Raw genomic sequence first — 23,203 nt, forward strand, 5'->3', positions numbered from 1 at the left:
CAATCAGGAGTGAGGAAATGGACGCCCTCACTGCTGTCACTCTTTGTTTTCCATCCGGAGGCCTTACTTTGTCCCACCATGCTCCCAGCAGCCAATCAGCACACACCAGTCTTACCAAACAGATTACCGTATTGACACGAAAATAAGACAAGTTTTTATCTGAAAAGAGGGGTCGTCCGGGGTCGTCTGGGGTCGTCCGGGGTCGTCTGGGGTCGTCCGGGGTCGTCTGCGGTCGATATGGAGCGTTAGTGGAGGGATAACAGTGCTTTCCAGTGCATTGACTGATTCAATGTTATCATACAGCATATATATATATATTATATATACATTCCTATCATCAAGAAAAAGCCATTTAGCCGTAATAATGTGATTAATTAATATCTCTGCAAGGGTTACAATCTGGGCGAAGTTCCTCAGCAGCCATTAGACAGGGTGATATATAAGACGAGAGAGAAGGGTCGTCTCATATTCGGGGTTTAGACTTTTTGATGTAATTACACAGTCACACCACCAGATGGCGCCAAATGAGTGTTCGTCTTAAAGGGACAGCACAGCAAGTGGAGAGATGGAGAGACCAACTCCAACAAAGTGGATCAAAAGTTAATAAACGAGAGAGGAGAAGTTACGATGAGAATGTTAAGATAATGGAGATCAGCAAAGTCATCAAACAACCGCCGAGCAGCGAAGAAATGTGGAGTTAGTGAGAGTCACGTAAAGATGGCGAGAACAAAAAGACCGTAAGAAAATGTAAGCAGTCCGAGAATGAGTCGTCTTATAATCGGGTCAATACGGTAATAACAATATTTAACTTGGTTTCTACAGGTGTGAGTGTCTCAGGATCCGAGCGTTTTGATTGGTGGAAACATCTCTCTCTATCACCCCCCTCTCTCTTTTATTATTTGTGTTATTTGTAATATTCCCTCTCTGGTGTAAATACTGTCTCCACGTCACAGCAGACTCAGTGTGCTCACTTTTCTATGCCTGTATATACATATATGTGTATAAAAACACACAATACTTTCTCTTTTTGTACAAAAAACACTAAATAATATTATATATATATATCTATACACAAAGATATATATGTACACAGTGTGTCGTCCAATCAGATTGGAGCTATGAATATATATATATATATATATATATTTGGAGATTTGATGTTTTAAAGGCTGTTTGACAGCACACACACACACACACACACACACACACACACACACACACACACACACACACACTGTGGTGCTCTGTCTCATTTCACACACTCCTGTACACACACTTTTCTGTTTTAGGTGTATAATGTGTACTCTGTGTACTCTGAGTACCTGAAGGCAGAGGTGGACAGTACTTGAGTTAAAGTACTAATACTACACTGTACAAGTACTACACTTCAAGTATAAGTACTGCATGGAGCATGGTACTTAAGTAAAAGTATTTAAGTATGATGAGAGACATGTACTTTAAGTATTAAAAGTACTCAATATTTACATTTAAAAAAAAATGTTTAAACAAAAGATGCACTTTTTCACATTTAAGAACTTCTAAATATGTTTTCCCTAATGTGTTTTAATTACAATTATTCTTTGAACACAATGACTTAAATAGTTTAATAAATATCCAATAATCATATTTTAAAAAACATTTTTCTCAGTATTTTGTTTCAAAATCTGAATTTCCTGCTGAATAAATGTAGTAAAAAGTCCAGAGTTGGCTTTAAAATGTCATTCCTAATCATTACGTAGTAGAAAGTACTCGGGTAAAGTACAAGTACCTCTAATGTGTCTAAAGTACTTTCCACCCCCGCTTGAAGGAGATCTCTCACGGTTACAGCGTGGACTCTTCTCACCCTCATAATGTGGGGTGTTCGGTGTTTACGTCACGTCACGCTGAACTGTTGTCTGAAAGGAGCCTCTGATCATTTGGTTAACGAGCGCTCTGTAATCATTTGAACGCTAACGTTGCTAGCTAACTCGCTCAGAATTTAAAAAACAACTCTTTTGGTCAGATATGAAAACATGTGTGGCTCTAATTTAGAAAAATGCACCTTCTTTAACAACTCACGTGAAAAAGAGGTGGATGGAAAATATACGGAAGAGGATTTGGGACACATTTGAAAACACTAATCCTGAGAGATAAGCAAACACTAAATCAACACGTGTCACTGAGCCCCCTCCATAGGAAACACCTGCTGTCACTCCTTTGGACATGTCTCTTTACGCTGTCTGAAGGAGGCCTCTGTTATTGCCATTTGGTTAATCGACGGTCCGTCATGATTTACTTCCGTGAACGATAACGTTGCTAACGAACTCAGTCAGCATTTTTTTTAAAACCAACACTTTTGGTCAAAAAGTGAAAACCTTTGTGGAACTAATTTTGAAAATGCACCTTCTTTAAAAACTCATTCATGATAAAGAGGTGGATGGAGACGTACGGAAGAGGATTTTGGCCAAATTGGAAAAAACTAATTCTGAGACATAAGGCAAAAACTCCCCAAAAAACCCACTTTCAGTCAGATAACCAAATCCATGTGTCACTGCACCTGCTTTGACTCCCGGTTCATTTGGACATTGAAGTCACTTTACACTCTCCTGTTGTCTAAAAGAAGCCTCTTATTGTACTTGGTTAATCGAGCAGTAGCTAATGTGCTAACGTGCTAACCGTCACCACAGCAGTGATTTGAGACATCATTAAACGGTTTAAATTCAAACGATGCTCAGAGGAAGATCTGAAGTGAGACACAGCACCTGTTTGTGTTCACATGTTGTTATTGTGATGCTTGTTGTTGTTGTTCTTGTTGGAGGTAAACAGCCAGCTCCACTTCCTGTCCCCTGGTCTGGAGGTCAATGTTTCTCTGGGCGTGTTTTTGAAGTAACACGTTGGGTGTTTCTCAATCTCGAGGAAACTGGCTTCCAAGCCAATATTTCAAGGATGCTACGTCATCGAGTGCCGCTGAAGGACTGTTCCAATCTCCAGCATACTTGGAATTCCACCGAGGCCACATCCTTGGTTTGGGGGTAATTTCGAGGCTGCACATGAGTAGGCTTTGCGTCCTTCAAATCCCCACAATGCTTTGCGCACAGACCAATTTCAAAAAAGCCGGAGAATGGCTGAACCGACGCAGCACACATTTAAATGTAAGTATGTAGTGGCGTAGAGCATGTGTTGGTAAATATGTTGCTTTGTTGCATTTGTTATCACCATAAATGTGTTCCGTGAAAGTAAAGCAAGTTCATAATTAGATAGACATCGTGAGGGATTTATTTTCGGTACAGTTTATGTTGAAACCGTTAGAGAGAGTGGCACACTTGTTAGCCTGTTCCATTCTTCTTTGTTTTCCGAAGCCGTGGCTTGGAAGTATACTTGCTTCGTTTCTGAAGGAAGTGACTTGGAAGTATGCAAACTATAGCACATGTCTTCCGAGTCACTTCCTTCAGAAGCGAGGCAAGAATCCTTCCTGGCATTCGGAAAATGAAGAGTGGAACAGGCTAGCAAGTGTGCGTCATATGAGAGGCCCCGCCTTACATTTTCCGCCACAGATTTGGGGAAATTGGTCCGTGTGCAAAGCATTGTGGGGATTTTAAAGACGCGAAGACTACCCGTGTGCAGCCTCGAAATTACCCCCAAACCAAGGACGCGGCCTCGGTGGAATTCCAAGTATGCTGGAGATTGGAACAGTCCTTCGGCGGCACTCGATGACGTAGCATCCTTGAAATATTGGCTTGGAAGCCAGAATCCTCAAGATTGAGAAACGGCCACAGATTATATTTACTGCTATAATCCACATGGAGAGATCCCATTGGACCAGGGAGATGCTGCCTTCAGGGACCAACGGGGAAACATGACATCGTGTGTAGAAATACAGCAATACAACGCTGACAGCTGATTGGTCGATCTCCCTCTGGATTATAAACATGTCATTTGTTGAGTTTGTGTTTTAAAAACACCTAAATTTCTCCTCAGCAAATTACCAGCAACTAACTGTTTGTAATGAATGAGGTTTGTTTCCCTCTACTCTGGTGCCCTCTAGTGGCCACTAAAGGAGCTGCAGCGTAAATCAATTGAAGGGTAAATCTGTTTGATCAAACCTGGGACTTTTTTGGTCTATTTTGCACACAATCGATAACACTGTGGATTTAAAGCGTTATAATTCATACACAGCCACTAAAGGGCAGATGCTGGCAATAGCAATCTTAAACAGTCCAACATAATGTGAACTCACCGTTAAAAACAAGAAAGAATAAGTCAACTTTATGTACAAAATGAAGTTCAGTTTAGCATTTGTACAGTGCTTTTTCATAAACACACTTTACAAGCAAACAAAGGGAATAACAGCACAAGTCAAATCTGATTTGAATGATTAAATGTCACTTCACCAAATTCCAGGGTTTGTTGTCAATGTTCAAGGGTTTTCTGTTGGAGTTCCAGAGACTGCATTACGGCTCTCTTTTTAGACGCTTTTACCCAAATCCACAGGAGCAGTTTTGGGGTGGTGTGTCTCACCGAGGGGATCGAACCAGTGCTCCTCAACCCAAACATACAGCACTGTCCCACTGAGCCACATCCTCCATGTTGTGATTGTAAAAACCCTTCGTTGTGTCGCTGCAGACGCGCTTCACTTCTGTCCCATCTAAACACAAATATCAATATTTCTGACTGTTGTGTTTGGCTTTCACCACACTCTCTCTCTCTCTCTCTCTCTCTCTCTCTCTCTCACTCTCTCTCTCTCTCACACACACACACACACACACACACACACACACACACACACACACACACACACACACACACACACACACACACACACACACACACACACACACACACACTGTTTTCTATGACCCTGTATATTTCTTGATATGTTTGATACTGTGGTGAACATGTGGTGTGGGACGGGGGGCGATCACAAGCACATTCCTTTCTGTGTTTTACTTCCTGTTGACAAAATAACACGCTGACTCACATGTAAATAAAAGTGCATATTTGTGTGACACACGTGCAATACACGCTAACGAGCGATCTGTTACTGTGACTCTTGTCCTGGTTCTGGTACTAGTTATAGTCCTGGTTCTGTTACTAGTTCTGTTCCTGGTTCTGTTACTAGTTCTAGTCCTGGTTGTATTACTAGTTCTAGTTCTATTCCTGGTTCTGGTACTAGTCTAGTTCTAGTCCTGGTTGTATTACTAGTTCTAGTTCTATTCCTGGTTCTGGTACTAGTCTAGTTCTAGTCCTGGTTCTATTACTAGTTCTGGTTCTATTACTAGTTCTAGTCCTGGTTATAGTTATAGTCCTGGTTCTATTACTAGTTCTAGTCCTGGTTGTATTACTAGTTCTAGTTATATTCCTGGTTCTGGTACTAGTCTAGTTCTAGTCCTGGTTCTATTAATAGTTCTGGTTCTATTACTAGTTCTAGTCCTGGTTATAGTTATAGTCCTGGTTCTATTACTAGTTCTAGTCCTGGTTGTATTACTAGTTCTAGTTCTATTCCTGGTTCTGGTACTAGTCTAGTTCTAGTCCTGGTTCTATTAATAGTTCTGGTTCTATTACTAGTTCTAGTCCTGGTTATAGTTATAGTCCTGGTTCTATTACTAGTTCTAGTCCTGGTTGTATTACTAGTTCTAGTTCTATTCCTGGTTCTGGTACTAGTCTAGTTCTAGTCCTGGTTCTATTACTAGTTCTGGTTCTATTACTAGTTCTAGTCCTGGTTATAGTTCTAGTCCTGGTTCTATTACTAGTCCTGGTTCTATTACTAGTTATAGTTCTAGTCCTGGTTATAGTTCTGGTCCTGGTTCTATTACTAGTTCTAGTCCTGGTTCTATTACTAGTTCTAGTCCTGGTTCTACTGCTAGTTCTAGTCCTGGTTCTAGTCCTGGTTCTGGTCCTGGTTCTATTACTAGTTCTAGTCCTGGTTCTATTACTAGTTCTAGTCCTGGTTCTATTACTAGTTCTAGTCCTGGTTCTATTACTAGTTCTAGTCCTGGTTCTGGTTCTTCTGGTCTCGTTGCTTCAGGAGGAAAGGAAGGACTCGTTGTGTTTCAGGGTTTGTGGACATTTTAATGAAAAGCCCTTTTTTTCTTTCTTCCTCTCTGTGACGTCGTGACGTTGATCTGATTCTGTTTCTTTGTGTTTTTTTAAAGTGGGCCTGTTGTTGATCGTCTGAAACTCAATAAAGCAATTCACCGACTGACTGATGACTCATCACTAAATACACTAAATATCCAGCGCCTCAAAAACTACTAAAAAACTCATATTTAATGTAATATCTCTGCTTTTCTAATGTTTTTACATATTGTGTTTCCTAAGTTGATTCCTTACATGTCTTATTTGAATACTCGATTCTGATTGGTCCATTGGGACATTTCAGAGTGGAAGCAATACGATCATTTTCAAGTCCATAAAATAAGTCGTGAGTGTGTCTCCAAAACTACTAGAAAACTCATTCTATTTAATGTTTCTTTACTTTTTGTGTTTCCAAAGTTGTTATCAGGTTATCTCTGAGCGTGATGTATTCTTATTGAACAGCTGTGCGCAGAAAGCTGAACTGCAGCTCTAAAAGAAGTTCATTATTTGTATTTGACAAAAATACTTATTGTATGGGTTTTTACATGTAATCTGTCCGGACTATTACGCACGCCGCCGTGTGTAGCGGCCGTAATGCCCATTCACTTTGAATGGGGTGACGTCACGCCTCACCGAACTGCATTGTGGGAGCAAAGCTTACCTTCTCTCACGCTGCAAAAGTTGAGCAATGTTCTTCTTTTGACGCTTCGACGGAAGCGTCAACCAATCCAATCATATGCCAGTACAAGCTCTAGCCAATCAAACCGCTGCTTGTGTGTCCGGGGCGCGTCTATCGTTTTTCCAACCCAGTTTTGATTTAACCACGCCCACTTCCGCATTACGCAAGGATCGAGGTAGCTCTACGCGATGGCCTCATAGACTTCATCTTCGGCCGTATAGCGGTCGCGTTAAAGCAGGATATTGAATAGTTGTTTTTTGTCTTTCCAAAGGATTTGTTGACTGAATGTAAACGATCCTTTAATCAAAGCCATAACGAAGAGTCCTGAGACCTTATTCCTGGTGTTTTCATCGTCTATAAATAGCCTGTGTGTATGTGTGTATAAGTGCAGAATATTGAATATAACCTTGAGTATTACTGCTTACTTCATTTCTCTGACAGCGTTATGCAGCGTTTAAAAGGACGGTATTTCGCTTGTCAGATTCAGATTTCGAGGGTGTGCCGCGTGAGGCAGCACCATAGGGACGTAACGCCGCGTCGATGCTTGCGTAACGCGGAAGTGGGCGTGGTTAAATCTAAACTGGGTTGGAAAAACGATAGACGCGTCCGGGGCGGGAGATTCAGGTTTGGTTGTTGGTCTTGCTTCAGACATGCCCACCGGCAAGCGACAACGCACGCCGCCGTGTGTCGGGGCCGTGTGTCGGGGCCGTTCGTGATAAAAATGACTTTTTACTGTAAAAAAAAGGCTAAACAGTGAATTATTTATATTTTATTTACATCTTTTACATTTAAACGTATGGAAGACAATTAGTGCCACATGCTAATTATTTATATCACATCTGTCCTAAAATGTATTTTAAATTGTTTCCGAAATACAGATTTTTGTTATTAAAAAAATAATTCAGACTTTTTTTTTATCAGAACTCAAAAATAATGATTTATAAAAAACTGGAGTCATTAATTAATAACTGATTCAATCATTAGCTGCAACAACAAGTATTTGATTACAAAAATAAAATCATTATTTCAGTTAAAGTTGTGTACAGGAATCAGCCATTAAAAAAAGAGTCTGTGTCACAGTCAGAGGAAACATGACGCTGAACAGCTTCAAACACTCATCACTTCTTAAATTAACTATTTAGGATCGATTTGTTCATATTTAATGAGACGGGAGCTCAAGAGGATCTAAACCAGATCAAATACTGATCTGAAATATTTAATAGCATTCATTTACATTTATACAAAAAGATGTAATTTGATTCAGAATATTGGAGGAAATTAGGATTGAATTGTTCTCATTATTAATAAATACATAAAAAATACTCATGGTGTGAGTCTGAGTCTCTGGTGGATCAGGTCTCAGGTGGGTCAGGTCTCAGGTGGGTCAGGTCTCAGGTGAGAGGCTCTCAGGTGGATCAGGTCTCAGGTGGATCAGGTCTCAGGTGGGTCAGGTCTCAGGTGAGAGGCTCTCTGATGGTTCAGGTCTCAGGTGAGAGGCTCTCAAGTGGATCAGGTCTCAGGTGGATCAGGTCTCAGGCGAGAGGTTCTCTGATGGATCAGGTCTCAGGTGAGAGGTTCTCAGGTGGATCAGGTTTCAGGTGGATCAGGTCTCAGGTGGATCAGGTCTCAGGTGAGAGGCTCTCAGGTGAGAGGCTCTCAGGTGGATCAGGTTTCAGGTGGATCAGGTCTCAGGTGGATCAGGTCTCAGGTGAGAGGCTCTCTGATGGTTCAGGTCTCAGGTGAGAGAGTTCTCTGATGGTTCAGGTCTCAGGTGAGAGGTTCTCTGATGGTTCAGGTCTCAGGTGAGAGAGTTCTCTGATGGTTCAGGTCTCAGGTGGATCAGGTCTCAGGTGAGAGGCTCCCAGGTGGATCAGGTCTCAGGCGAGAGGTTCTCTGATAGATCAGGTCTCAGGTGGATCAGTTCTCAGGTGAGAGGCTCTCAGGTGGATCAGGTCTCAGGTGGATCAGGTCTCAGGTGGATCAGCTCTCAGGTGGATCAGCTCTCAGGTGGATCAGGTCTCAGGTGGATCAGGTCTCAGGTGGATCAGGTCTCAGGTGGATCTGGTCTCAGGTGGATCAGCTCTCAGGTGAGAGGCTCTCAGGTGGATCAGGTCTCAGGTGAGAGGCTCTCAGGTGAGAGGCTCTCAGGTGGATCAGGTCTCAGGTGGATCAGGTCTCAGGTGGATCAGGTCTCAGGTGAGAGGCTCTCAGGTGGGTCAGCTCTCAGGTGGATCTGGTCTCAGGTGGATCTGGTCTCAGGTGGATCAGGTCTCAGGTGGATCACGTCTCAGGTGGATCAGGTCTCAGGTGAGAGGCTCTCAGGTGGGTCAGCTCTCAGGTGGATCTGGTCTCAGGTGGATCTGGTCTCAGGTGTTTTAGCTCTCAGGTGGATCAGGTCTCAGGTGGATCAGGTCTCAGGTGGATCAGGTCTCAGGTGGATCAGGTCTCAGGTGGATCAGGTCTCAGGTGTTTTAGCTCTCAGGTGGATCAGGTCTCAGGTGGATCAGGTCTCAGGTGGATCAGGTCTCAGGTGGATCAGGTCTCAGGTGGATCAGGTCTCAGGTGAGTAGATCTTGATCAGGTGTTGAGGCTCTGAGGGGAATCCAGAAACTGGGCAGCGCCTCTGATTCTTAACGAAACTGAAGATGCATCGATAGCAGAAAACAAATCCAGACGTGGAGAGAACCGTAGAATTAGATCTTACCCGGCGACACAGAGGACACATCCGATTGGCCGAGGGCTCAATCTCTGAGCTCTGATTGGCTGACGGGTCCCGCTTCAGATGGAGGGGAGGAGGAGGGGCTGGAAACGAAGTGAGACTTTTTACAGCGTTCTGGTTTTCTGAGGAGTAAAACCAGTCGAGGAACTGAAGGAAGAAAACACCCAGAGAGAGGGAGGAGGAGAGAGAGAGAGCCACGCCTCGCACGCCCTGAGACATTACCCAGCATGCCCTCTGCAGCACGCTGAAACACAGGAGAGGTGCATTGTGGGGGTTAAAGGTCTGTTGGAAATTAAGCAAGAAACTATGGGCTCAGAACAGTCTCATAACACACACATCACACAGAAGGATCCACACTTGTGTTTTTCAAAGCAAACACAAATGTGTTCCGCTTCATAAACATGTAAATCAAATCCAAACACAGAAAAAAGTTTTACATAACTGATCCTCACATATTTGTTTCCCATTTACATCCTCTGCACCTGCAAACACAACCCGCTCTCTGTGCATTCGTGTGTGGGTTCTTTGAGACTCCCCTGACGCTCAGCCGATTCCTACTTGTAATTGTTTCTATCTATAACCAATCAGATGTCTCCTTCATTCTAAGCCAATCACATGAGGGTATGATTTATTGCGTTCATGACGCAGCACTTCATATACGCATTTTACGCTGTCCGGACATGACATGTCCATGGGCCCTGCAGGCGCTGATCTCAGGACCGAAGGAGCGTGGGATAGTCGTCTTTGTTTTGACGGTATTATTATTCAAAGATAAATAAGGAAGTGTTTCATGTGAGATGGCAGAGGCTTCAGCTCCGATTATTAAATCAAAGAGGCTTCGATGATATTATTTCACTATAGCTAAGTGGACGGTGTCAAGGTCCAATGTTGACTAAATGAATCAATAGCGGGTTTAACAAAAATACAAGATGTTTTTATTTATATATTATTATTAATAATAATAATATCAAATATTTTATTTCCGTGCATTACCTGTTCGGAAAGTGGCGCTGAACTGAGAGTGACGATTTTATTTTGTAATTATATAATACTTGTAATAATGGTGCGTTCAAACCGGACGCGATGTGAATAATCGCTCCAGTGTCTTGCCGGCTGTCAGCTGTTTACTCGCCTCATTCATCTGAGTCAGCTTCTCGAGTCGTATCTGGCCGTGCAACACTCATACTGTGTGCTGAAGGAATCGAGGACTGGCCATCGGGACGTACGAAAGAGGGCCGGTCAGATCACTCCGATCGACCCACCTCGGTACCGGCAGGGAAGTTGTTCTGACAAGCGACAGAGGTCCACCGTTTCCCCGCAGCGAGGCTCCCCCCGTTGACAGTTCACTGTCTAGCACCCACAGGAAGTGGCGCTGTACCTTAATAATATAAAGGCTTGTATTTTCGTGCATTTCCTGTTCGGAAAGTGGCAATGTGCTGAGAGTGGAGGAGTCCTGAGATTAGCTCCATGGACCTGTCAGCTCCGGACTGTGCAAAATGCGTACATGAAGCGATACGTCATGAATGCAAGAAATCTACCCTTGTGGGGGCGCGCTCATGTGATTGGCTTAGACTAGAGGACACATCTGATTGGCTATAGATGAGAGACATTACAAGTACGAATCGGCTGAGCGTCAGGGGAGTCTCAAAAAACCCACACACGAATGCTCAGCGATCCGTGCACAGAGAGCGGGTTGTGTTTGCAGGTGCAGAGGATGTAAATGGGAAACAAATATGTGAATTATGTAAAACTTTTTTCTGTGTTTGGATTTTATTTACATTTTTATGAAGCGGAACACATTTGTGTTTGCTTTAAAAAACACAAGTGTGGATCCTTCTGTGTGCAGCTGTGTATTATGAGACTGTTCTGAGCCCATAAGAAATCTCTATCACACACACACACACACACACACACACACACACACACACACACACACACACACACACACACACACACACACACACACACACACACACACACACACACACACACACACACACACACACACACACACACACACACACACACACACACACACACACACACACACACACACACACACACACACACACACACACACACCTGCCCCCCTCCAGCCTCTCTCCTCTCCTGCTCCTCAGCTCCAGCTCCTTCAGATCGTCTCCACTGAGTCGTGCCAGTCGGACGCCGGCGAGCCACAGCAAAGGATTCTGGGTCTTCGTGGCTCCGAACAGATAGAGAAGCTGCTGAATGAAAGCTGCTCCTCTCCAAGCCCCGCCCACAAAGGGAAACAGAACCAGAACGGCCCGCCTCATCCTCTGAACCCGGCTCTGATCCAGTCGGATGGAGAAGTCCTCCTCGTCTCGCTGCCGCGCCAAAACCGCCTCCAGTTTGACCCTCAGGTACGGAGCCACGCACAGCAGGAGGAGAGAGCGCCAGTGCGACTTCCTGCTCAGAAACAGAGAAACAGGAAGCCGGGGGGCGGGACTTCCTGCCGCCGGGGAGCAGACTCTCTTCAGGCCGTATAGAAGTTCTCTGAGAAGGAGGCGCTGCTGACGGACAGGAAGTGGTTCTGCAGCATCAGGTCCAGGAACAGGAACAGCTCGTCGTAGAACCGGAAGAGGAAGGAGAACCGGACGGGTTGGACTCGGCCAGAACCTGAGGAGAGAAAAGAATATATATGAACCCTCAGTCAGGCTCAGTTGCGACGCCAGAGATTTCTTTTGGGGGTGCTGTGGAGAAGCTTGACGTTTCATCGAGGGTGCTCAAACATTTAGGGTTTCCCGTTAATGTACCGGTCGCTACAGAGGAACGTTCTCCTGCAGCACTCCCCACGCATTGTACCTACGACTGTTACAATGAAGGCTCGATAATCAGCTCACGGCATATAGGTGTAAGCAGGGGTAAAGTGCTATTTTTATAGGTGGTGTGTGGACCTCACATAGGGGGGTCTGGGGGCAAGCTCCCCCGGGAAGATTTATTTTTAAATATTGAAGTTTAAAGCATCAATCTGGTGAACTTTGAGAGCAACATGGAGAGATCTATGGATAGATCTCTCAACACCCAGATGAAACAGAACTGTAAACAGATTAACTTTTTCTTTATGGATATTTTACAAATCACTCCCTTTTAAACTGTATTCTTGTTTTACTGTCAGATAGTATTTCATACCTGTTTTAATTTATTCTCTTATTTTGTTATAACTATAATGATCATATAAACGTGTGCCTCTGAAATAATTGTTTACATTAATGTTGACCAAACCGTTTGAGACCCACTGAGATAACACTGAGAGTCCTTTAGCTCACTGAGCCTCTCAGTCTGACAGGAGAGGACTCTCCTCCAGCTTGTCGTTGAAAAAACTCCTTATATCCGTTAGCGTAGCACGCTAGCACCAGAAGCTAACAACAACGATCTCCGGTACCGGTGCGCTCTCTCTCTGACGCACACAAAATGGCTCGTTCCACACAGAGCCGAGCTTTAATGAAACACAGAGACCCATACGTAATAGTAATGTATCATATTATTTTCGAATCAATAATTTTTCAAATTATGATTTTTTAAAAATCTTAATTTTTTTAATAACCTTTTTTCCTCCTGGTCTCCCCCCCCCCCCCCCCTGTCATCATATCTCTGCGCCCCCCACTTTGAGAACCACTGCTCTATGGAGATAGACATATGACAAGCACGAACATTTCTGTATTGGAGCTAATCTGAACTAAACATTGAATACTGTTTTAGGCCCCGTTTACACGGAGACAGAAACGAAAATGAACCGAATTCGATATCAAAAAAGTCTTCCGTCCACACGCAATCGGCTCAATAAACGTGTCCGTTCACACGAGACCACTCGACCCGCTGGAGACGCTGTAGTACATATGCCGGGGCTGTAAGTGGCGCTATACTTCTGCCACAAAATACACCAAAAGCAGCGAAGAAGACCTCCCGAGCATGGTTGCCTTTCTGTTTATTCTCCGCGGTGGATTTAGCCGGTCAACATGTCCGTTAAAGTTTAAATCTTCCGGACAAAATTAGAAAAGTGCCGGTCAGAGGTCTTCTTTGTTATTTATTGAGCTTTAAAACAAATGAATAACGACTCTGTATAATCCAGAGATGGAGCACTCGAGTCCTGGACTCGGACTCGAGTGCCGATTTTCGGGACTCGTAACTCGACTCGGACTTGCGCACTGATTGACGCGACTCGGACTTGGACTTGTGAATTCTCACATACGCTGACTTGGACTCGTGAATTTCCCCCCCCACGATGACTCTGACTCGGACTCGAGCTAGTTTTCTCTGGAGTCTGATGTCCTCTATCCTTGCGTGTGCACCTGTGAGGCGAGTTCAGTACTGGGCCCCGCTATTCCAGTCTAAAGATGTCTAGAGACACACCCCTCATCGTGCTGGATGCTTTCAAACATTCTGCTTCCACATTGGAAAAGAGCAGCGCAACATGCTCGTTATGTGGAAACAATATTGAAGAGAAGGCTCCGTAACACATTACTCTAAGGATCGAGTTCAGACATATAGGCTGTCTTGAACACTATCATCAGAGTAACGTGATCTAATCAATAAATAAAGATTCAGCCGATAACATGAAAGCACATGGCTACTTAACATGCAGAATGACGCCATGTGCTTTCTGGGGCTCAATCTTTATCAGTAAACCGATTTAACCGGTAAAAGTTCCTTCAAAATAAGAGTCCCATCTTATTACTATCAAAATAAAAGTGAAAAACGAAAACTTTACCGTAGGAAAAATATTGGCATACAAATATAATCACTTCTCTAAAAGGTAACTCATTTTAAATATAGTTAGACATGTTAAAGGTCATTTACAATAATAATAATAATAATAATATTAATATTAGTAATAAGCTTTATATTTGTATAGCACCTATTACAAGCATTGTAGCCAAACTGGCTTCACAGCAGTTCAATAGACAGGTTAGTATAACATGACAGGATGAAAGCAATGTAGAGGAGCAGCTACATTTCAACACATATATCCACGAAGGTTAATACCTGAAGACTTGTGACTCGGACTTGACTTGGACTCTTCTTCGGTGACTCGGACTTGGATTCGGACTCGAACACAGGTAATGATGACTCGGACTCGACTACGACTCTCCCTTGGTGACTCGGACTTGGACTCGGACTCGAAGAGTGGTGACTCGAGAGTGACTTGCACTCGTGAATTGGTGACTTGACTACAACACTGATATAATCATATAAGAATAAAACATGGAGGACGGGGCCTCTCTTTTCCTCCCCCTCTCCTGACAGCCCGTCAGTATCCGTGGTCTCATGCAGCAGCTGATCCAGTAATGAGTGACCCAACAGTCAAAATAAACATATTCATAACTAGTTTAGGTTTGAGGGGTCATTAAAATAGCTAAGGGTGATGATCTGACTTGAAGTGTGTGTTTTGTTGCGCTCATCGCTCCATCACAGCGGGCGGAGCTGCAGGTGATCATTGAGCTGCGTGTCTCCGTCAGCAGCAGCTGATCTCTGATCTCTCTTTTTTTTTTAGGACTTTTGATATCAAGTAGGCAAATTAACCCTCTGGAGTCTGTGGACGCAAGAGCGCATAATTTACACAAATTAACCATATATTTTCGATTACAAGGAGTAGAAATATGATTCAGACATCCGCGGAATCGCTGAAAGTGTAGCTTTCCAGCGGTATCCCCTGTGAGACTGTAACCAGGGCACAGCAGGCAACATGGCCGCTCAAAGCAGCTTGACTTTACACCGTGTGGGATTGGTGGATTCGTGTGTCCGTCAAGGAAATCTCGGCCGGCAGCCATCATGTTCTGAAATGACCAATGGACATCGCGAAATCACTAAGGACCTACCCACCAAGTAAAAAAAAAAACATAAATCACGTGTCTCCCATCAGTTTACGTCTGAGAGGAGAAAGAGAGAGACAGAAAACGGCTTAAAACTTTACAGTTGCCGACTTCGCTAGAGATTTTTTTCGCTAGCAGCAGAGAAGATAGAGCCTCAGAACCTGAAGTCTTTCACTCTTCTGAAGAAGAAGAATACAAAGACAACAACAAAGATCCATTTGGACATGGGTAAGTGTAAATATTACAGTAATAGTGTACTGGCAATGTGTGGGGAATACCGCGAAAAGTAACAATAGGTTTATTGATATATCTTTTATCGATGGTCATGAACTTTTTCTTGGGACAAAATAGACTCCATTAGCAAACGTTGACTCTTTGTTAATGTTATTTTGGTGTGTAAAAGTGAGATTATGTGTAGATGATTCAATTAATCATGTATTCGTCCCACAATGGAGACATTTACAGTGGCTATGGACATGTTTTTACCATCGATTATTGTATCATACTGTTCTGCAGGCTGTCATAGATTTATTTATATGTGTGCCTGTGATTATTTTACCGTCCTGTACAGATGAGACTTTGTAATCAGATTTAGCCTATGTATATGTGTGTCTGTGATTTTATACTGAATGTAAAGTAACTGGAAATACCTGTGTGTGTGTGAGAGAGAGCGAGAGAGAGAGAGAGAGAGAGAGGAGAGAGAGAGAGAGAGAGAGAGAGAGAGAGAGAGAGAGAGAGAGATGAGAGAGAGAGGAGAGAGAGAGAGAGAGAGAGAGAGAGAGACTCCTGTCCAACCTCCCAATCTTTCTTTATGTGTGCATTGTTATTTGTGCTTGAGCAACATTTTACTTGAACTTTATTTCAATGCAGTAATTATTGTCCTACATTTTAATTTGTTTTACAGAGAGGTTTCACAGCTGCCTGGGCCTAGTGGCCCACAGGCGGCGTTTATCCAGGAGCCAGAACATCCATCTGTGCCGGCCCCAGGTCAAGATCTACCGTGGCTCAAGGGCCTTCACCAGAGCCATCACCACCAAGGACCAGCAGACCAGCATCACTACAGCTGCCTCCACCTCCGTCTGCGGCTGCCACCAGGTGAGATACACCTCAGCACAAAGGCTCCACCACAGCATCACCTTCAACCCAGCCCAGCAAGGAGGTCTCGTGGAGGTCTCGTATAGCACTTGGACACCCCACCTACACAGCAGCCCATGCACCATCACCCCACCTACACAGCAGCCCATGCACCATCCCCCCACCTACACAGCAGCCCATGCACCATCACCCCCACCTACACAGCAGCCCATGCACCATCACCCCCACCTACACAGCAGCCCATGCACCATCACCCCCACCTACACAGCAGCCCATGCACCATCACCCCACCTACACAGCAGCCAGACCCACTGTTTTGGAAGACAGACAAAGACCTTGACAGTGTCTTGACATTTATAATGAAGAGTTGGTTGAAAGTTCTGATGTTCAATATTGTAAATAGTGAGATTTTCCAGTTTCTTATATTTATATAAATAGTTGGTTGAAAAAAACATATTTATAATAAATTGTTGGTTGAATAAAAAGTTTGAATGCTCAATTTGTATTTGTACACATCACATGAACCTTGGTATGTAACAGGAAGTCATTAGTCAGTCCCTGCTGTGGTGAGAGTAGAGGGATAAACTCCTGCTTGACTCAAAATTCGAATTAATTAATTTTCATTTTAGACATAAATTACACATTTATTCGCTGCTGATTACTACCGAATATCCGGAGCCCGAAAAATGGTATTCGGGACAGCCCTAGACGGCGTGCCTCCCCCCCTGACAGCCTGCCCCCCCCCCTCCTCACCTTTACAGCGTTCCCCCCCCCCCCCTCACCTTGACGGCGTTCCCCCCCCTCCTCACCTTGACAGCGTTCCACCCCCTCCTCACCTTTACAGCGTTCCCCCCCCCCTCACCTTGACAGCGTTCCCCCCCCCCCCTCACCTTGACGGCATTCCCTCCCCTCCTCACCTTGACGGTGTGCCCCCCCCTCACCTTGACGGCGTGCCTCAGCGCCGGGCGGACCGCCTCCATCAGAGACTCCTGAGCCAGAACCTCAAAGACTGACGGCTGCTCGCTCACTGAGGACCCTGAGGAGGTCAGGTGGGCCCCCGCCTCTGCCATGATGCTGCAGGGAGACACAGAGATAGTTAGTTTGGGGAAGAAGGCGCAGACATACAAGCACTTTGCTCAGGTGAATAACGAAGCAAACATAAACACAGTAATGATTGATCGTCTGCTGTCATGGAAGGATCACATTGAGTATCTGAGCAAAAGGACCAAACAAAGAATGAATGTTCTCCGCCGTCTCAGGTCTTTTGGGGCGAGCAGAGAAATGATTCTGTTGTTCTTTACATCTGTGATCATGTCTATTCTGCAGCAACACTACCTGGTACAGATGTTTGTCAGCAGCTTTCAAATCAAAACTGCTCCACCTGTTAAGAATCTGCTCAAAGACTGTTGGTCCACCTGTCAGAGACTCTATGACTCATCATAACAACCTAGTGAGGCTGTCCAACCACATCATCTCTGACCCAAACCATGCTCTGAACACTGAATATGAACTGCTGCAATCTAACCGGAGATACAGGGTCCCATGATTCAATAAGGTCAGACTGAAGCATCCTTTGTGCATCAGTCAATCCTCACAGTGAATACAGAGCTGATCCCAGATCAGATGCACGCTGAAGGCTCTTGAGCAGCTCTTCTCTCACTGATTGTGCTGTTATGTTAAATGTTGTTGTTTGTGTTTCATGTATTGTGTCTGGATACTTGTCTGTTGATGTTGGACATGGAGCTGCTGTGACGCAAGTCAAATTTCAGACTTGATCTGACAAATAAAGTAATATTGTATCGTAAGAGGAAATGAGTTGTAAAAAAGGAGCAATTAAAAAAACCAATATATCATAAGAATATTTACAAGTTTACAAAAGTTAAAACAAGGACATAGTTTTAAAATATGAAAAGCATTTCATATTTCAGAATTGCTGCAGTTTTAACAGAAATGCAAGTTTTTGGGCCAATATGTGAAAATATTGTAAATGTTGTTGTGTAGTTTATTGTTTGTGCCACTGACCCATGCATAAGCAATGTCTCTCCTGTTGACGTTCCCAAGTGTGAAGTCAATGTACAACATGTACAATAGCTTAAAGGGAAATACACAAATAAAGTATGCTAAAATAGCACTTGCATATAATACAAAAATGAACTACTTGTACTTTTCACCACAGACTCTCCTCGTGACTTTCTTATTACTGAAGTCTGAGAGACAGTCACTCACCTGTAAAGGTACAGATCAATATCACCTCAATAAACAGAAGTCAGTAGTTAAACTCAACAAACTGAGACTAATATCACTCAAATCAAAGTGCACATTGCACCCAAAGACACTTCAGTGTGAGTGAGAGTAGCACAGCTTGATGTTCTGCAGTATTTGTGCAGTTTGCATGTTTTCAAACTAAACATATCTTTATTTACCTTTGTTAGCTGTTAGCTTCTAGCCGGAAGTTAGCTCTGTGTATCTAATGTTTCCCGACTCCTTCCGGTTTCCTCATCTAACTCCACGTGTGTGTTCTCTGTGTTCCTCCATGGTGGTGTTAGGATCTTTAAAGATTTAAAACAGTTAATATTCCGTTTAGTTCTGACGCTAAAAACACGCCATGCTGCAGCGCTGTCAACAACAAACTGCACTTCCGACCGGTGACGTCAGGACGTAGAGGAACGTAACCGGCACGCTCTGGATGAACTGTCCCAACAAGAGATACCAAAAAAAAAGGTTAAATACAAATGTATTAATAATAATGATAATAATGATCATATTCATAATATAAAACAATTCTAATAATAATGATAATAATATTTAAAAATAAAATATTGATGATTATAAAATCTAAAGAAACATACATGTGTATAAAAATATGACAAATTAAATTGTGAAAAATATGTGGAGTTGTCTGAATAAAAATGCAACAACAAAAATAATCAACAGGGTCATAAACACAGCCATCCACCAACATAACATGAACAAAAATACCTTAATTATGAAATAGCAGTCAAAGTGTCTCCTTATTCATACACTCAGTAGAATAACAGTAAGAGATTCTGGTCAGGATAACACAGGTTGCTAAAAGTGTTCATGTGTGTATGTTGACCTGGATGGACACACACACACACACACACACACACACACACACACACACACACACACACACACACACACACACACACACACACACACACACACACACACACACACACACACACACACGGACGGAGGGATGCAGAGTTCAGAGATGAGAGGAAACATTTGGCGACCGGAGGATTAGAGGATTACTGAGTCCCCATCTTCTTCATCATCATCATCATCATCATCATCATCATCACCACTCTGTTTCTCTGTCTCCTCTACGCTCCACCCCCGTCCTGCAGACTGTTGAAGCTGGAGGATGTGTACAGGATGATCGGGAGGAGATGTCTGCAGGAGGTGAGTAAACAATGAGTAACGAGACCTCAAAGATCACATCTGGGTCGTTTGGAGAATTTTCCTTTTTATTGTTTTGCACATTTAATTGAAGTACATTTTTATTATTGAGGATGTAAAACTACACCCTAAAGATGAAGTACAATATTAGGATTTGTTTATAAATATTTGTATTTTATTGGTAGTTATGTTTTATTGGAGTTTTTTTCCATTTCATTCTTTATTTTTCTGCAATTTAAATGTAGAAATACACTAGTTCAAGTACAGTCTGAAATGTTCCCTTTACCTTCTTATGTTTGTATTATTATAATTGTTATATTTGATCAACAAGTGCTGCACATTATTGAATATATACTGTGTATTCTCATTATGTGTAATCCTTCTGTCTCTGACTGAATGTAATCCTCTCTTAATGATGAGATTATATAAACACTGAGAGAGACTGGAGCTCCAACACATTAGAGTGACAGGCTGAGGGGGCGGGACTTCTTTAACAGGCTGACCAATCACAACAGCAGGAGAGCACACTTTAAAGTAGAGACTCTACATATACTGATATACACCTGAACATCAGCAGGAGAGGACTCTTTAAAGTAGAGACACTACATACTGATATACACCTGAACATCAGCAGGAGAGGACTCTTTAAAGTAGAGACACTACATACTGATATACACCTGAACATCAGCAGGAGAGGACTCTTTAAAGTAGAGATACTACATACTGATATACACCTGAACATCAGCAGGAGAGGACTCTTTAAAGTAGAGACACTACATACTGATATACACCTGAACATCAGCAGGAGAGGACTCTTTAAAGTAGATACACTACATACTGATATACACCTGAACATCAGCAGGAGAGGACTCTTTAAAGTAGAGACACTACATACTGATATACACCTGAACATCAGCAGGAGAGGACTCTTTAAAGTAGATACACTACATACTGATATACACCTGAACATCAGCAGGAGAGGACTCTTTAAAGTAGAGACACTACATACTGATATACACCTGAACATCAGCAGGAGAGGACTCTTTAAAGTAGACACTACATACTGATATACACCTGAACATCAGCGGGAGAGAACTCTTTAAAGTAGAGACTCTACATACTGATATACACCTGAACATCAGCGGGAGAGTACTCTTTAAAGTAGAGACACTACATACTGATATACACCTGAACATCAGCGGGAGAGGACTCTTTAAAGTAGAGACTCTACATACTGATATACACCTGAACATCAGCAGGAGAGGACTCTTTAAAGTAGAGACTCTACATACTGATATACACCTGAACATCAGCGGGAGAGGACTCTTTAAAGTAGAGACTCTACATACTGATATACACCTGAACATCAGCAGGAGAGGACTCTTTAAAGTAGAGACTCTACATACTGATATACACCTGAACATCAGCGGGAGAGGACTCTTTAAAGTAGAGACTCTACATACTGATATACACCTGAACATCAGCAGGAGAAGACTCTTTAAAGTAGAGACACTACATACTGATATACACCTGAACATCAGCAGGAGAGGACTCTTTAAAGTAGAGACACTACATACTGATATACACCTGAACATCAGCAGGAGAGGACTCTTTAAAGTAGAGACACTACATACTGATATACACCTGAACATCAGGAGGAGAGGACTCTTTAAAGTAGAGACACTACATACTGATATACACCTGAACATCAGCAGGAGAGGACTCTTTAAAGTAGAGACACTATATACTGATATACACCTGAACATCAGCAGGAGAGGACTCTTTAAAGTAGACACTACATACTGATATACACCTGAACATCAGCAGGAGAGGACTCTTTAAAGTAGAGACACTACATACTGATATACACCTGAACATCAGCAGGAGAGGACTCTTTAAAGTAGAGACACTACATACTGATATACACCTGAACATCAGCAGGAGAGGACTCTTTAAAGTAGAGACACTACATACTGATATACACCTGAACATCAGCAGGAGAGGACTCTTTAAAGTAGAGACACTACATACTGATATACACCTGAACATCAGCAGGAGAGGACTCTTTAAAGTAGAGACACTACATACTGATATACACCTGAACATCAGCAGGAGAGGACTCTTTAAAGTAGAGACACTACATACTGATATACACCTGAACATCAGCAGGAGAGGACTCTTTAAAGTAGAGACACTACATACTGATATACACCTGAACATCAGCAGGAGAGGAATCTTTAAAGTAGAGACACTACATACTGATATACACCTGAACATCAGCAGGAGAGGACTCTTTAAAGTAGAGACACTACATACTGATATACACCTGAACATCAGCAGGAGAGGACTCTTTAAAGTAGGGAATTATTTACTTTTTCTTATCATATGTTACTAATATTTGACTCAAAACGTATGTAATATTTTGTATTTTCCAGGCTGACGGCGAGTCTCTTCGATCAGAATAACCTTCATCATCATCTCTCTGAGGAACCATGCGTCTCCTCTTCCTCTCCCTCCTCTTCTTCCTCCTCCCCGTTGACTCCTCCCCTTCCTGTCCTCAGCTGTGTGTCTGCTATGATAACGCGGACTTGGTGGACTGCAGGTCTCAGGGCTTTGACCTGGTTCCCAGGGGCCTCCCTCACGGCACCTGGCTCCTGGAGCTGGGAGGAAACAACCTGACAGAGATCAGGTCCAGAGCCTTCAGAGGCCTCTGGTCCCTCAGAGTGCTGGGGCTGAGAGAGAGCCAGATACAGGACGTACAGACTCAGGTGAGAGGGGAAAACATGGTCCAGACCCATTGACATACATCAGATCTGGAATTTAAAGGTGTCCTATCATGCAAAATGCACTTTCTGATGTCTTCTCTACATCACCATGTGTCCCCGGTGTGTCCTCGGTGTGTCCCCGTTGTGTCCCCGGTGTGTCAGGAGACTCTCAAAGTGTCAGAAAATAAACCCCTCTCTCGTTTCCTTCGTACCCACATTTCTAAAAACGGGGGAACAACGGAGCTGATCCAGATTTGCTGCGTCATGACGACATCACTAAAATGTGGGCGGGCTTTACGCCCACGGGCCAATCAGAAACGTTGCTGTCAGAAACAATGAGACGTGTTCTGGAAGTAATATGGTCTGTGTTTACATTAGCATGCTAACACTCAGAGCTAACCTGTACTGGAGAGAGTGTGTGTGAAGAAGCAGGAAAACAAAAGGAAGTCACCTTGTGGTAAACCTGAGAGAGAGAGAGAGTTTGAGCTCCATCCTGTTTCAGAGAGAATCCTTGATGTGGTTTGGAACATGATGTGGAGTTTCATCACGGCAGCATTTAGCTGAGTTTCTGCTGATGAGATCTACTCTCTCTCTGAAGCTACTGACCCAGAGTCAGCTCTTTAGGAACAGCTGG

General features: G+C 43.3%; 2 protein-coding genes and 1 long non-coding RNA gene across 8 annotated transcripts in view; 2 read left to right on the forward strand and 1 right to left on the reverse strand.

The window, feature by feature from the left end:
- Nucleotides 1-6,181, forward strand: part of hdac5 (histone deacetylase 5) — a 55,031-nt gene extending 48,850 nt beyond the window's left edge. For all 5 annotated transcript variants that reach the window (XM_079643303.1, XM_079643302.1, XM_079643299.1 and 2 more), the window contains exon 28: nucleotides 1-6,181. This exon is cut by the window's left edge and continues 489 nt beyond it. The gene's annotated coding sequence lies outside the window, so the exon portion shown is untranslated.
- A 1,128-nt stretch (nucleotides 6,182-7,309) lies between these two features.
- On the forward strand, nucleotides 7,310-8,947 carry LOC307015344. 2 transcript variants are annotated; one of them, XR_013801478.1, is made up of 3 exons: nucleotides 7,310-8,152; nucleotides 8,498-8,820; nucleotides 8,882-8,947. It is a non-coding gene; the product is annotated as an uncharacterized lncRNA (long non-coding RNA). The 2 variants fall into 2 exon arrangements; XR_013801479.1 differs by having other exon boundaries at nucleotides 7,310-8,105; nucleotides 8,435-8,820.
- Nucleotides 8,948-9,126: 179 nt separating this feature from the next.
- On the reverse strand, nucleotides 9,127-19,067 carry pex12 (peroxisomal biogenesis factor 12). Its single transcript, XM_079643870.1, is given in 6 exon segments — nucleotides 9,127-9,696; nucleotides 11,535-11,956; nucleotides 11,959-12,065; nucleotides 12,068-12,089; nucleotides 17,320-17,452; nucleotides 18,802-19,067. Coding segments are annotated over 5 exon segments (1,092 nt in total). The 5' UTR covers nucleotides 17,449-17,452; nucleotides 18,802-19,067; the 3' UTR covers nucleotides 9,127-9,284.
- Nucleotides 19,068-23,203: the final 4,136 nt, after the last annotated feature.

The sequence above is a fragment of the Notothenia rossii genome (genome assembly GCF_949606895.1).
Source record: "Notothenia rossii genome assembly, chromosome: 8".
In the NCBI taxonomy this organism is placed as follows: Eukaryota; Metazoa; Chordata; class Actinopteri; order Perciformes; family Nototheniidae; genus Notothenia; species Notothenia rossii.